General features: G+C 40.9%; 1 protein-coding gene across 1 annotated transcript; it reads right to left on the bottom strand.

The window, feature by feature from the left end:
• Positions 1-5,654: 5,654 nt before the first annotated feature.
• Positions 5,655-9,690, bottom strand: LOC133908896 (NAD(P)H dehydrogenase (quinone) FQR1-like). Its single transcript, XM_062351107.1, has 4 exons — positions 9,532-9,690; positions 6,676-6,769; positions 6,216-6,478; positions 5,655-6,118 (listed from the first exon to the last, which is right to left on the bottom strand). Exons 1-4 carry the CDS (start codon positions 9,552-9,554, stop codon positions 5,887-5,889), a joined length of 612 nt encoding a protein of 203 aa, XP_062207091.1. The 5' UTR covers positions 9,555-9,690; the 3' UTR covers positions 5,655-5,886.
• Positions 9,691-15,296: the final 5,606 nt, after the last annotated feature.

Below are 15,296 nucleotides of genomic sequence, written 5' to 3'. Positions count from 1 at the left end.
ACATATCACACCTCCTCTTTCTTTATATTTCTGTTTTTCATTTTCTTTTGCTTGGTTATAAAAATAGACTCCTTCACCCTACTTATATATATGCATGTTAGATTTATCATGATCAGACAAGGATACATATTTGACTCTTACTTTAACTAAGAAACTTAAATCAAGAAGCTTACTTGATTTGTCTTGTCTTTTTTACGATGTGTTCCCCTCTTTCAAATTTGTGTTTGATCCAGTTTTCATTAACAAAAAAATTACTTGCAAATATTTCATGGGAATAAATATATATAAGATGGTAGATGTGTGTTCACTACGTACTTTTAACTTCAAACAAGGTTCATAAATTCATATCCTTTGTCATGTCGAAAAGTACTTCCTCCACTTAAGAATATAAGACGTATTTTATTTTAAAAAGATCAAATTTTATAAATTTTGATCGATAATAAGTCAAATTATATGTATATTTATACATATTTTATTTCAATAGATTTATATTTAAATATATTTAATATGATATTGATTTTATAGCAATTAACAACATACTATAAGATAAATTAATAGTCAAAATTTAATTTTGATGATTTTTTAAAATAAAATATGCTTTACATTCTTGAACGGAAGAAGTATTGAACTGGCAGATTACTGGCGTCATGTATATAACTAGGCATCAACAGATATTTTTAGAGAAAATTATCCGTTAGCTTGTAGTATATTATTTATACTACCATGTTCTGGGTCGGTGATAATTAAGATGAATGCGACCTATGATGTTATAGTATGTACAGTATGCCATTTATATTGGTGGGGGAAATTTTCAAAGTATATTAATCAAATATATGTATGTAAATCACAATTGCTACATTTCTATAATCAATATGTATATATAAAAATTTAGATATGTAGGTATTACAGTTGTACGTCGCAAAAAACTACGAGTAAATTTCACTTTGAACCATAAGTGTATTTAGTACACTGTGAATCATATTTAATAATAACTTCCACTTCAAACAATATATTTGATGCTAATATTTTAATTTGCACCATGTGTAATGAATCGATATTTGACCATATTCACGTGACAAACAGTTTTATCCATCTCATCTTTACATATTCATCAGGAGGATGGATTGTTATTTTCATACTAAACTTTCTTTCTCTCAGTTATTCATTACCTGCTTCTACTTTGGCCTTAAGTTGCTAGAGCCACCTCTCCATATCGCGTATATGGTATCAACTTTATGGCACCAGCGACCATCCAAAAAGTCAACATACTACATGTAATATGATCCTCTGATTACATGTTCACTAGCATTACAGAGATAGGCGCCAGATCGACAGTGAGGTAGACATGGCCGAGGTAGTGCAGGTGGTCACTTTAGGAGATGCAGCGATAAGGTAAACATGGCTGGAAAGGAACTTATATGAATGCGACAACTTGAGGTGGCAACGTCAGCGAGGAATATAAGCAGATGATGAAGTATGTGAGCAGTTGTAATTGGACTCTGTAGGCCTGATATGGAGAGACAACTCTAGCAACTTGAGACCAAATATGAAGCAAATAATGAATAATGAACCGAGAGAAAGAAAGTTTGGACTGGAAAATAGTCCACTATCCTGGTTGGATTGTGGAACTGAGGTGGATATAATTGCTCGTCATATGAGCACGACAAAATGCTCAATCCTTAAATACGGTGCAAACTAAAAGATTATCATTAAATATATGATTCAAAATGACATTATTGTTAAATGTGATTGAAAATACACCAAGTGCACTAGTATATGGTCTAAAGTGAAATTTTCAAACACAGTTTTTATTGTGTCAATTATGCAACTTCATAGGCAATTTGCCAGTGTTTTTTTTACTCCTTTTATAATGCTGCGTTTCAAGCAGGGCCGAGTAATTACACCTGCACATATTGTAAATTTTAATGTTATTATTAAATCTATTGTATGCATCCTTTCGTACATAACCTAGCAGGCTAGCACTGCCTACCAAGTACCAAGATGCACGCCCGGTGGACAGCAGCACGGGATCCAGGAACTTGGAGCTTGATTCCTGAAATATTCTTGTACGTACGCACAGCATCGGTGGCTAAGCATAGCATGCAGGAGCTAGCTAGCTTGCGAGACCTGGCAGAAGGAAGGCTATGGTTTCCTTTTCGCCGAGTTCTTTCTATGAAAGACCTGTGTCTAGCAATGGCAATGGCAATGACAATAGCAATGGCTAGCTGGTGCATGCACATGTGATAAAGTCGTGGGAGGAGCAGCAAGATGCGGTGCGGTATGTGGGCCTCCTTGGTTCAGGCGGCCGGGAGGCTCTGGTTAGAATTTCCTTCCCTGGTTACCTGCAGGCGCAGCTGCCTGTTACAGTGTCCTTTCGCTGCAAAAGTGCATCCATGGTGCGCACGCGTGCACGCGTCAGATCGGGAACGGCGCTATGCCCACCCTCCCTGGCTCCCTCCGGCCGGTAGCCCGGGTTAACCTATCCGTGCTGCAATCCTCCAAACCGGAGTCGTCCACGGAGTTCTGCTTGTTCTTACGGTGTGTTTGGTTGCCACTCTGACATAATTTTGCCTGGCCTGCTGCGTCGTCCCCGAGTGCTCTGCCTGCATGATGTTTGGTGGCCATCCTGGTGTGGTGTCTGTCTCAGGCACCCTTCTCAGGCTCAGGCGCAAGGAAATGGACGCCTGGCTCAGCCAGCTCACTCACATCCACTAATCCCTGTTCATTCCATTGCTTATTGTTGTTGGTTCATGACCTTAAATGCCAATGGAGTCCGGAAAACATTGTATGCACGGAATGGTTGTTTTCTGCTGCAATCATTTAGCTCTGTTAACTTCCTTTTTACTTCTCTATGGGATTATTTTGGCCAATGAAGACATTAAAGATGGATGCAGATATATGCGTGTGAGATAATTAGAAATGACAAAATTATTGAAGATTGTTAATGATATTTATTTCTTAAATCACATGTATTTTGGTCCATGACAACCTATCTAACAAAAATTTAAGATAATATTTTATTTATATTGTATTCATTAAAGCACGTAAGATTTATTCTAATCTTAGATAAGGCTGGAAATAAAGCTCAGGACTTGTAAACTAGCTCGGGCTTGACTAGATGACCAAACGAGTCGAACCCGAGCCGCCCTCCCAACTCGGTGGCCAATTGAGCTAAGCCCGAGTTAGCTCGCGAGTGGCTCAGTGGTTCGGTGGCCATCCCATCCCATCACAAATCCTAGTCACGATTTCTCAGTGGCCCAGCCCATCACAAACTCTTCGCCCTCAGGTCCCACAGTGACACCGCCTCTCCGGCTATCCGCCCTCAGATCCTGACATCCCGCAGGGACACCTCATCTTTGCCTGCTGATAATGGCCAATTGGCCCGCCGCCTGTGGGTCTCACTTCTCTTCGCCACCTCCTCTCCGCTTGCTATTGCCTCTCCACCCACATCTCATTGCCTCTTCGTCGCCTTCTCTTCGCACTCCACCGCCTCTCCGTCCGCATGGCCGCATCCCGTCGCCTCTCTGCCTGATCCCAGCATTATGAATCTATAACATATATTATCGAGCTAAGATTTCGAGCGCTCTCAGTGGTCCGGGTACTGTAGGCACTGTAGCAGTGGTCCCACATATGTGTATATATAGATATACGGATACACATATATATGTATACGTATATGTATACATATATGTATATATACGTATATATACATAGATTACACATATAATATAATTTTATTTTCGGGAAATTCTAAAAAATATCGAAAGGAATATTAGTTATATTGATAAATCGACTGAAATAATCTAAAATGCAAAGAAAAATATATAAATCTCAAAAAACATGAAACAAATTTTGTTAGTTTCGTACTACTGTTATCTACATGCTAAAATTATGTGTATACATAAAAATAATATTGTTTTCTCCATAATTAAATAAATATATTAAATATTGATAAATTCATAAATAAATATTGAGATATTCTAAATTGGTGAACCTAATTTTTTTATCTTTTTTTTATCATATTCTATGTAAAAAAACGAGGACGGTATAGACGCGCTAAACAGACTAATTCTCTCTGCCCACTGCCGCCTCTCCGCTTGCTTCCTATCGCATCCCGCCACCTTTGCCTGATCCCAGCACCTCATGCTTCTCCAGCTGGTCGGCCCGCACCCCGCGCGCCCACCCAGCCTGCACGCCTCGCCTCTCTGCAACCTTGGCTCACGAGTCACACATCACCAACCAAACGCATCACTCACAAGCTTGCCTAACCAGCCAAATAACATCAGATTCTCATGCTGCCTACCTTGAGGCACCAGTTTTTCTCAGGCATACCACTCAGCTCTCCAATCAAATACACCCTACTTCGATTGCCGAACACGAGTGGTCCACGTAGAAGACTCTACTAGTTACTAGTAAATTAAGTTGTGTTGCCGCCTTAATTACGTATTAATCAGTGCGTAACGCATCATTATTAGCGAGTGCGCCTTTGGAAGAGGGCCAAAGCGGAGCCACGCTCGAAAGCAATGCTCGATCCAGTACATCTAGACAAGTTGTACGGTGTAGCCTGTAGGCGATCTCACTCCAACGTCAGGGTGAGGTCACTCTATCACCTGCTCTGCTTTCCCACCGTGTCGCCTACTCCGCCGCCACCGTACCGCCACCGCCACCGCCACCGCCTCCAGCACGCCCTGTCGTGGCTCGCCCTCCTCCTTCCCGGCTCGCCATAGCAGCTGATCGTCCCCATTGCTCTTGTGACTTCCCGGCAGCCCCGTTGTTCTCGTGATCTGGCTGCAGCTTTCGCTAGGCTCGTGCAGGTGAGGAGCAAGTATGTGCGTGTGTCAGTTTTTTTTCTCTCTCACTCGTTTGTGCTAGAGTAAACGTGCTCTTGCGTTTAGTTTTGAAAGTTCGTTGCTTGAATGTTTTGTCTTTAGTAAAAAGTTTTTGATATCCAGTAAAAAGCTCTCTAGCCAAATGTTTTTCATCTCTAGTAAATACTACTTTCTTATATCTAGTAAAAAGTTCTCTGGTCAAATAATGTTTTTAATCTCTAGTAAAAAATTGCCTGGTTAAATGTTTTTAAGTCTCTAATAAATAGTTTTTGTCACGGATAAAAAAGCTCTCTTTTTTGAACTAGAATCTAGTAAAATGTTTCAAAAGCATGGGGGCTTTCACTGTGTGATCGTAGCACAGATGTGGCGAGACCCATGAAAAGGACGTGACCGTCGGAGCATGGTTGCGGTGCCTGCTGGGCTTCTGCTGCCCATGAAACGTGGAGCCTGAGTCAAGTGAGCGGGAATCGAGGAGGAGTGGACACGTGGTGGAAGGAGATCAAGGCATGCGTATCCGCTGGTTGACATTCTGAAGGGCGGCCTCGGCCTTGCCCAGGAAAAGCTCAGATCCCTTGCTGGGCCTCAACCATAGCCCAGCCATTCTCAGCAGCCTGTTTTCCACCGGAGACAGGCACAGGCGATGCAGGCATGCAGCAAACCAACTGCACCATCTGTTCAGTCCAATCTGCATCCTTCGAAATTTCGCACATGCATATTTCCGTCGTTCTCAGCATTTGGGTTGGAGAACTGTGACATCTGACAAGACACAAACCTAATAACCTAGCTGCAGTAGCTCCAGCCCAGGAAGACCGAGGACAAGACATCGCAGAACGACCAGGATGTCGTTTACTTGAGCGATCAATATTTATGGGACGAGAAACACAATGTTCCAATTACAGATTACAACCAATTCACCATAGCACGAAAATCGTATCATACGGCTAGGGAAGTTCCACATAGCCAGATAGCATCGAGACACCACGAGAGAACAGAACACAGCTATTGACGGTATGGTAAAGCTGTAACTGTTTTACGATATGTGTGCCAAAGGCGGAGATCAGGCAGACCCTTTGAGCTTCTTTGCGATGCCTGCGAAGTACTTCCCCTGGTGGAAGGCGTGCTCCAGCTCCATCTCACTGGGCCACCTCGAGCCGTCGGCGGCGAATGTGCCGGCACCGTAGGGGCTGCCACCCTGGACTTGGTCCATGCCAAAAAGCTTAGCACCGAAGGTGTATCCCACCGGCACAAACACCATGCCGTGATGAGTCAATTGGGTTATTGCTGTCAGCCTGAGAGGAGTAATAAGAAGTAAAATCAGTCGGTAACATGATCAGCGATGATCTTTGGATATAAGGTCTTTGAGCAAAGATGCCGAATGGTACTTACGGTGTAGTCTCTTGCCCGCCACCCTGAGTTCCGGTGCTGAAGAAGATGCCAGCGGGTTTGCCTGCAAGGCTCTGCTCCCTCCAGAGGCCACCAGTTGCATCGAAGAATGCCTTCATTTGCGCTGCCATCATGCCAAACCTTGTTGGGAACCCAAAGAGGATTCCGTCTGCCTCAGCAAGTTCTTCTGGTGTGATGATTGGAACATCGGGCTTAGGAGGTGCGCCCATCTTTCCAAGTACTTCCTCAGGGAGAGTTTCAGGGACCTTGAAGATGATAAGTCGAGACAAGAATGAAAAAGTAGTATCAGCAATTTCAGATCCAAATTTGCATTTATGAAGTGTTAGAGCATTTCAAACACCTTAGGTGCTAGTCTTGAGCCTGACAAGTGCAAATGTCTTTCAACCTTACAAAACTTTATATTTGTAGTGATTTATGTTACAACAAGAACATCAGGGCTGACCTGCCATATTTTAGCCTCGACACCTTCAACAGATGAAGCACCTTTCTTGATCTCTTCAGCTAGTTTACCAACGTGTCCATAAGTGGAATAGTACCTGTTGGATAATTGACAAAGTGTTTTAGAAGTTCTGCTCCAACTCCAAGTACTCAACTACCAAAATATAACTCTCTTTTCTGACTTGACATAATAATTATATTTTTCTCCCCTTTTAATCACCATAGTGCATATGGAACTCATTTATGCTCCATACTTTACGAAAAGCATGCTTTGAGATGAAGAATAAAGCCATCAATAACATGAAACATATAATGATAAATTGATAGGTAGGTGCCTATGTTCTGATTTTATTTTATTTTTTTTTGAAAACGCCCTGTGTTCCGATGCTCATACTTCATACTGACACATCATTCAACTACTCAGTAAAGCTAGCTTTCTTTCTTTGCCTTAATTTGAAAGTGATGAAAGAGTCAAGCATACAAAGAAGAGAATAAGATACAAAAGTTATTATTTTAATGAGGACTAATGACAGAAAAGGAAGCAAAACTGTCAGGTTACCTTCTTAGTTAAGCATATCACTTTCACCTTTATTTTCTTCCAGAAAAGATGCTTTGCATGCAGTGGACCCGCAAAGCAGTATATCACAAGCAAGAAGCTTGGGGAAGACCTACTTCTAGAAGAAATGTATACATATGTTCCTTATTTTCTGTGTCGGTGCAGATGTGGATTTAACTATATCCAAGTGTTCCTAGTCTTCAGAATTGCTGAATTCTTATTTTGGTAGTTAGAAAGCCTAATGAACAAGACAAGCAAACCATAAACTAGTTCAAAACTTCCATTATACAATAGGCATTGTTACAATTAACAACTCAAGAGAACAAAAGGAGACAACGTTGAAAGAAGAAATGGTCTTGCTAGCACAAATAAGTTTGCAACTAAAAATGTGGTCCATGAACCAAAAACTGAAGGCTGAAGACGACAACTTATGTTAAAGTTTACTGTGCAACTGAAGCAGGAGTTGATCAACAACTCTCTCAAAGGGAATAAAACAGAAGCCTATATGACTCTCTTTTCATTTGTCTAAGATATTTTTGAATCAGTGGATTTTTTCTCTCATAAAGAAACAGCTAGACCAGACTATGGAGAAAAGTAAAGATCCAAATTGTTGGTGTGGCACTGGGAAGTAAATCAACACAATGGAAGTGACATCCAAGTTTAATCGCACCACTTCCATACATATAGATAAGAGTATAGAAACTAGCATGGTAACTAAAAGTAAAGCTAAACTTTTCATTTTGGTATGAGAAAAGGGGAATAAAATATTCTATGTTTTGGCGGCACTGTACACTGTTTCATCTGCAATGTTAGTAGAGTTCGTAAAAAAAAATTGAGTACCAGTTGACGACATTTAGTTCAGTGTAACACAGGCATGTGCTAAGTGCTTATGAAATTTTGAGTAGTGCTCTAATTTGTGACAAGTACAAATATAAAGAACTTTATTTTTTAAAAAAATGAATATTGCCGGGAATAATGACCACTGTTTATCTTTAGTAATTAATGCAGAGAGTGAAGATGATACGAAAGTGATAGAGATATTGCACACAATTTTCTTTTTTATAGTCCTAATCCAGATGTTTTTCTTTGCGAGTCACAATCCAGAGTTGAAGTGTGTTCTCCAGATGCATCGATGCTACATGACTCGAGGTGTTAAACCTAATAACGGAACTAATTCCGTTCTCATGCCAAAATGAAAACTTTAGCTTTACTTTTATTTTTTTTGAAAAAAGCTTTACTTTTAGTTACCATGCTAGTTTCTATACTAGAGATATTGCACACAATTCCGTTCCCGGGCCAATCAGCAAAGCTGACAAAAAAGCAAGAAAAGACGGCCACAATTAGCGCCGGAGCCCGGAGGCTACCACTATTTGGCCCCATTAATAAGCCTGCTAATGGGGCGGGTTTCTTTGGGTTTAATGGGTTGGGTTCTTATTTAGGTTCGTTTGGGATGGGCTGAAGCGGGCTCAACTAAAAATCGGGTTGGATTGGGTTGGGTTGCCGAGGCGAATCCGGCTAGCAACCCTGCGGCGAGCTTAGCAACGCGGCTAGCTCGCCTTGCTGGTGGTGGAATCGCCGCCGAGCTCCTTGTCCCTCGCGGCTGCGCTGCGCTCGCGTGTGCGCTCCCTGGCCAGATCTTGTCTTCTTCTTCCCCAAATCCGGCCGTCGTTCCCCGACTAGTTCCCATGCGGCACGAGTTCGCGTGTCGGCGGCGCCCGATGCCAAGCGCTCCGCCGCCGAGTCTACGCGCCACCGAGCCGCAGATCGGGAGGAGCGCGTGGATTCCGTGAAGGACCATTAAGGAGGCATCAATTCCGTCAAGGACCGAGACCTACCGTCATGATTGAGACCCTGACAGCCAAAAATCAACACCGAAGCACTGAAAATCCGATTTTTTTTTTTCCTCCCAATTCTTTACTAGTATAACACTAGAATCATCCTGTGTGTTCCGACTGGAATCGCTCCTGCATCGTCTACTGATCCCATCGACGAACAGAGCGGTCAGAATTGAAGCCATGCTACATCTGAGTGGCCAAAATTGATTATCTATCCCGACTTCTCGAGAATTCGTCCTCTAGGACTAGACTCGGTAAAGGTTTCCAGATTATCGAACTATGTTAGAACCCTAAGAATCGACAACAAGCGCGATACGGACGCATATACCAAACACAAGAAAGAAACTGAAATTATAAATGTCTTCTCTGAAAAAAAAATCAGAGAAAACTCAGGGAGCGGACGACGACTCGACGAAAATCACGAGAATAATCCAGTAATTCCAATAAAGGGGTGGGCGTTCATGCTTACACGACGTAGACCTTGACCGCCATTGGAGAGGTTCCGGAGCTCCTTGGATCTGGCAACCGGGGCAGGGGGAGGAGGGCTGTGCGGAGTGAATCGGCGCTCCTGCCTTGGGTGGTGGTGCCAGCTTGGGGGCAGTGGAGACTGTATTTATACGCAAGGAAAGGATGCTGGTTTGGTTTGACCTCAATGCCAGTCAAGTTTCCTTTTCTTTTCTTTTTTTCTTTGGTCCTTTCATTTGCCGTTTTCCCCTTTTTCGTATGGGATAAATGCAAAAAAACCCCAAAAGTCACTTGGATTTTGACTTCCCCCAAAGTTATTTTGTTGCAAAAACCCCCTCAAAGGTTTGATTTTGTTGCAAAAACACCCCAAAAAATTCAAAAAAATTTAAAAAAATCACAAAAAATTCTAAAAAAACTAGAGACAATTATAAGACCTTTTGTGAAATTTGTTTTCAAAAATAATATCCTTTGCATCATATTTCATGGAGAGTAAGTTTGAAAAAAAAGAAAAATGTGCAACTCATTTATTAATTCGAGTTAAATGCATAGTTAATTATTTACTAATCCAAAAATCATGAAACAAAATTTTTTAGTCTTCTTACATGATCCTCTATCTTGTAAAAATACATGAAATCTTGAAATAGTTATTGTAACGTGCAAGATTGAGTAAATGTGTTGCAGATAGATTAATTCATAACTAATCCATAACACATCCAAAATTAGTGAAACCACTTTTATTAGTTTAATTAAACAATTATTTGTGTAGGAAAAATAATGGTAGACATGAGAAAGTTAAAATAACATGAGTTAATAAATGAGCTGCACATTTTTCTTTTTTTTTCCAAACTTCTTCTCCATGAAATATGATGCAAAGGATATTATTTTTGAAAACAAATTTCACAGAAGGTCTTAGAATTGTCTCTAGTTTTTTTTAGAATTTTTTTATTTTTTGAATTTTTAGAGGGGTTTTTGCAACAAAGTCAAAATTTTGGGGATTTTTTTTTTTTTGCAACAAAACAACTTTTGGAGGGAAGTCAAAATCCAGTGACTTTTGGGGGGGGGGGGGAGGGGGTTTGCAGTTTTCCCTTTTCGTATCGAATTTACTAGTTTTTTTCTCTCTCTTCTCACACTAGCAACCATACAAGTGTTCTACACAGTGAGATCAATAATATTATAATTAAAAACAAAAATTCACAGAAAAAATAACTAAAAATAAAAAACTGATGATGCACCCATATATAGAAGGAAATAATTATGTATTAATACTTTTAAATACTGATAGTGTCTATTAATTGCAGGTTTTAAAATTTATTTTAAGTTTCCAAAAAAAATAAAAGAGGAGAGAAGAGACTAATTTTGATATCATTTGATCGTGTAAGATATATGATAAAAATTATTTATTTTATAAAAATATAGATATAGATAAATCATCCTGTTTTACACTTCTGCTTAGAAATGCCCAATATATAATACTAAAGAGACACACTTATAAAAAAAGAGAGACACGCGCACAAACACAAAATTCTACGTCAGTGGTGTCTGAGTTCTGACTCTTCCATGGATTCTACAATACATATTTCATTCATACACACAGTAGCTTTTGTGGACTGATAAATGATAGCAACCAGATAGAATAATCAATCAGCAGAAATTATGCCTGGGATTTTTTTTCCTAAGAAAGGGCTCAGTAAGAACAAAATCCGTGAGGAAAAATGTTTAGGGAAACAACAAAGCTAAAATATAATGGACAGAATCACTGCTGAGCTTTTTGGGGGTTGGCATCGAACATTCACAGATGTGGCATGCATGAGCATGGCTGAACCCACCTTACTAACCAACCGCATCGTCTCCTGCTGCCAACCCTCGTGATCTAGGCACCAAAAAGACAGTTGATTCAAGTCAAGAGATCGTAGCACACCGGATCTTACTAGCTGGCTGCCATTTTGTTCAAAAAATCATTTCTGTTCATGACAATTGGACTATCAGTGTTGCGTTAGGATAGGTGAACTGTTGGGCAATGGCTCTATATAAACGGCGTATTTGATTTTTTTAAAAATTTTATTATTGGTATCAGATACTTTCCTTACGTGTGGTGCCATGGATTCCCTGGTTGATTGGACAACTCGGCTAAAAGTAGCGTCGGTGGTCGTGCATCTTCGTGGTAGTGCAGGATAGGTGGCTTTCATTCTCCCACTCGTCCCCCACGGACCGCGCTAGCATCCATGATTTCTTCTGACACCCAATACCGTACCATGTTCTACCGAAGCGAGTCGTGCGGGCATCGATGAGGATGGGTGGTGGAATGCATGTACAGGTCAAAGGCCCCTGAGCTTGTTGTCGGTGTTTCAAGATGTACCACCTTCATATACGTGTAGTACCCAACCTAGAAGCTCTCGAACATGTCTGATACTTCACTTCCTCACCGGCTTACAAACCAAATATTATCTCTTACCGCTGCCACAACCCTCTCACTGCAGCTCCTATGACATTTGGTGTCCTGCAAAAATAGTGGAGAAACGGCCAGAGGATTGGATCCCGATGTTTCCTTTAGCTCCTCGTAGGTCGGCATATGCAAGTTCGCCGACTCCTCCTGCTCGTAGTACAAGAGCGTCGTCTGCTACGTCTGCTTCCCCAATAAGTAGTGATGATGAAGGTAGTGGATCCAGCAGCGTCACAAATTGATGCTCAGTGAGAGCGGTGCATCTTGTTGTATGCAAGCTCAGCGAGTACAAGAAGATGCTTGTGCGAGAGATGAGATTCGGTGGCATCCTCGATGTTCTCTCCATTTGCAAGGTGAACCTAAAGCTTAGCATTTGGTTGCTCAGTAGGCTAGATCCTAGTACTAGTTAGCTGGTTTTGACTAAGAATCAAAGCATCATGGTCCACGAGAAGGATGTGAGTATTGTATTTGGTATTCCCAGTGAAGACATGGACGTAATTAGTGCAGAAATAACTCCTAGATGAATACTTTTACTCCATCATACTTTAGGTTTGAATGGTAAGGATGCCATGAGTTTGAAGGGCCCGGATTGTGTGTTGGAAGAGTACCTTGATGAGAACTGCAATAGGCAGGAGATTGATAGATTCAAGATGGCTTTTGTTATTTTTGTGATGGGTCATCTGTTAGCTCCATCTGCCAAGTATGACCATGATAACATTGATTATTGGTGAGCTCTTAAGAATCATGACCTAATAGATAGGTTCAGTTGGTGCCAATATGTTTATGGTCATTTTTCAGAGGCTACTTAGAAAGTCTGTGAAGCTCTCAGCTGGAACCATCTTGTCTCCAGCATAGCCGGGTGTCATCTTTTCTTTCAGGTAACACCTGTTGCCTTATATCAGCATATATATGGATTTATATATGTTTCCTTTACCATGGCTTGTGTATTTAATGCAAATATATATGGATTGCAGATCTTGTTCTTGGACAATGTTGATGTGCGCTCTTTGAGCAAGCCACATAACATTCTTCCTCGTATCAAAGTTTTTGATACCGCGAAGCTTTAGAAGATGATTCTTATGGTTTCATACTGCTCAGGAAATAACTACAAGTACTTCATGGGTGTAACTAACTTATCTTGCCTTCTTTGATCGATTTTGTGTAGCTACGAGTGGTCATGCTATGTTACATGTCTTTACGGACTTATATTAGCCTGATTGATTGTGTGCAGTTACGACCTCCTGGTTCATCTGCGTACATAAGACATACTTTCCAAGCGGTTGATGTACCAGCAGCCAAAAAAGACCCTATATCACCTCAGATTGACTCAACCAAATGTCCCCTCCTGTTCAAATTGGCACACCAAGTATCAATCCTGAGACTTTTATCTTTCTACATCCCGGTGATTTTGGTGCCTACCTCAGGCTTATATACCATGGCCTGGTAAGTTATAGTTGTATTTAGCATCATTCAATGTGTCCATATCCTATTTGAATTAAGTACCAGTGAGTCTTGTGTACACATTTGCAGGACTCATGCTACGCAATGGACCAACTTAAACTGCACAATGCCAGACTGATAAAAGAAGTTAGCTTGATGTGCTCAGCATTGATGAAGCACAATGTGGTCTTTGCTGATTGGATGGTCGATCAGGTTGGCCCAACTTTGCTTCAAAAGATGCACAAGAAGCCTCGATTTGCCTCCTTGCACTACAGTCCAACCAAGGCAATGCAAGCAATTTTAATCAAGATCTGGTGCTTGTACATTTCAGCACTTGCTATGCATTTACAAGATCTAACTATTCGACTTCTTATGTGTAGCTGGTCCATCAAATGCCATGTTTAGGATGTACCAACCAGTACATTCTCATGGAACTTCATCAAACTTTTGTGACAATGCTGGTACAATCTTGATTCTATTTGTCATAACTTTGGATTACACAGTTGACCATTGCCTATAATCAACTGCTAAAATCTGAATACATGTTGTTTGTAATTTAGTCGTGAAATCTAAATACATGTTGGTTGCATTATAGTAGAGAGCTCTGTTGACACATCTGCTACCTCGTCTAAGAGGTGCCGCATCCCACATACTACATCAGAATCAAAGAAGTAGAAAGCAAACCTAGGTATGTGTAGTAGTGTTTCATTTTTGATAATTTGGTGTCGAAACCATGTCCCATGCTATTGAGGAGGTATTTATTTATTAACATTTATTGATTAGGTGATGCTCCAAATGCTCCCTCGTTTGATCTTGGCATTCATGAAACACAAACAAGCAGCGCCTTCCTCACACCTAATCACAGATGTTACCAAAGATGCATCTTTCTTTACCTATATGTACCATTGACTCTGCAGTATCTAAGCATCAGGATTTAAGTGGTTCAGCCTACCCGCTTTCACCACGTTCTGCCACACAACTGCATGGAGAGAATGTCGTAATGGACATTATAGCAGTGCTTGAAGGCGACAAAGACAGTGCTGGTAAGGTGCTGTATGGTAAGAATGTCAAAGCAGACTTCAAGAAGGTTGAGGTTAGTGATGCTCCCTTTGAGGCACCAAGTTGGACAATGGCACATGTTCATCCTTAGCCGAACAAGGAAGTAGTTGAATTGGTGTACACCTAGTGCAAAAATTCTTCAAATGAAAGTCTTACGAGGTGCAACAAGCTTGTACTCTGCTTGCCGTTGCATATACAACGGTATGTTTCTTGTAGGTAATTATACTAACTTATTCTGGGTCATTTTTGCTAGCCCATGGATCATGCACCCATTTCCTCGCTACCTTCTTGTCACAGGCCACGAGGTGAAGGACAACTTTACAACAACAATGATTTTTAGCGATGTCATTATTGATGCTCTCATGAGGTGATTCAATCAACTTGATGTTACCGTTAGCGGTGGAGATGATAAAGACTATTGGCGACATTTCCTTGAGACATACTTCATGGTCTGTAAAAACTTATATGCTTATATGGTATCTTATTTTCCTTTCTCACACATTTAATCCCAATGTCCCATACTTCTGAACAGATGCAATCCATTGGTGGATTCAAGCCTGAAGCCATGAAGTATGTGCTGAACCATTTTGTACATACTGGCCATAATATTACTCGATGCCACATGGTCAGTGAACATGAATTCTAATCCACAGTTTTATCTATCATATTTACATGGTATTTACAATCTTCTTGAATGTCCATGTGCCACCACACATATAATCACTCATGTCCTTATATTTGGATCATGGTGTGCATACATGTGGGACATGAAGGATACCAAGGTTCATGTTCTTACCCTGCAATAAGTGGCCATCGGGTCTAGCTTCACT

Source organism: Phragmites australis, chromosome 2 (genome assembly GCF_958298935.1).
Source record: "Phragmites australis chromosome 2, lpPhrAust1.1, whole genome shotgun sequence".
Classification (NCBI taxonomy): Eukaryota; Viridiplantae; Streptophyta; class Magnoliopsida; order Poales; family Poaceae; genus Phragmites; species Phragmites australis.
This window is presented reverse-complemented; position numbering and strand designations above follow the sequence as displayed.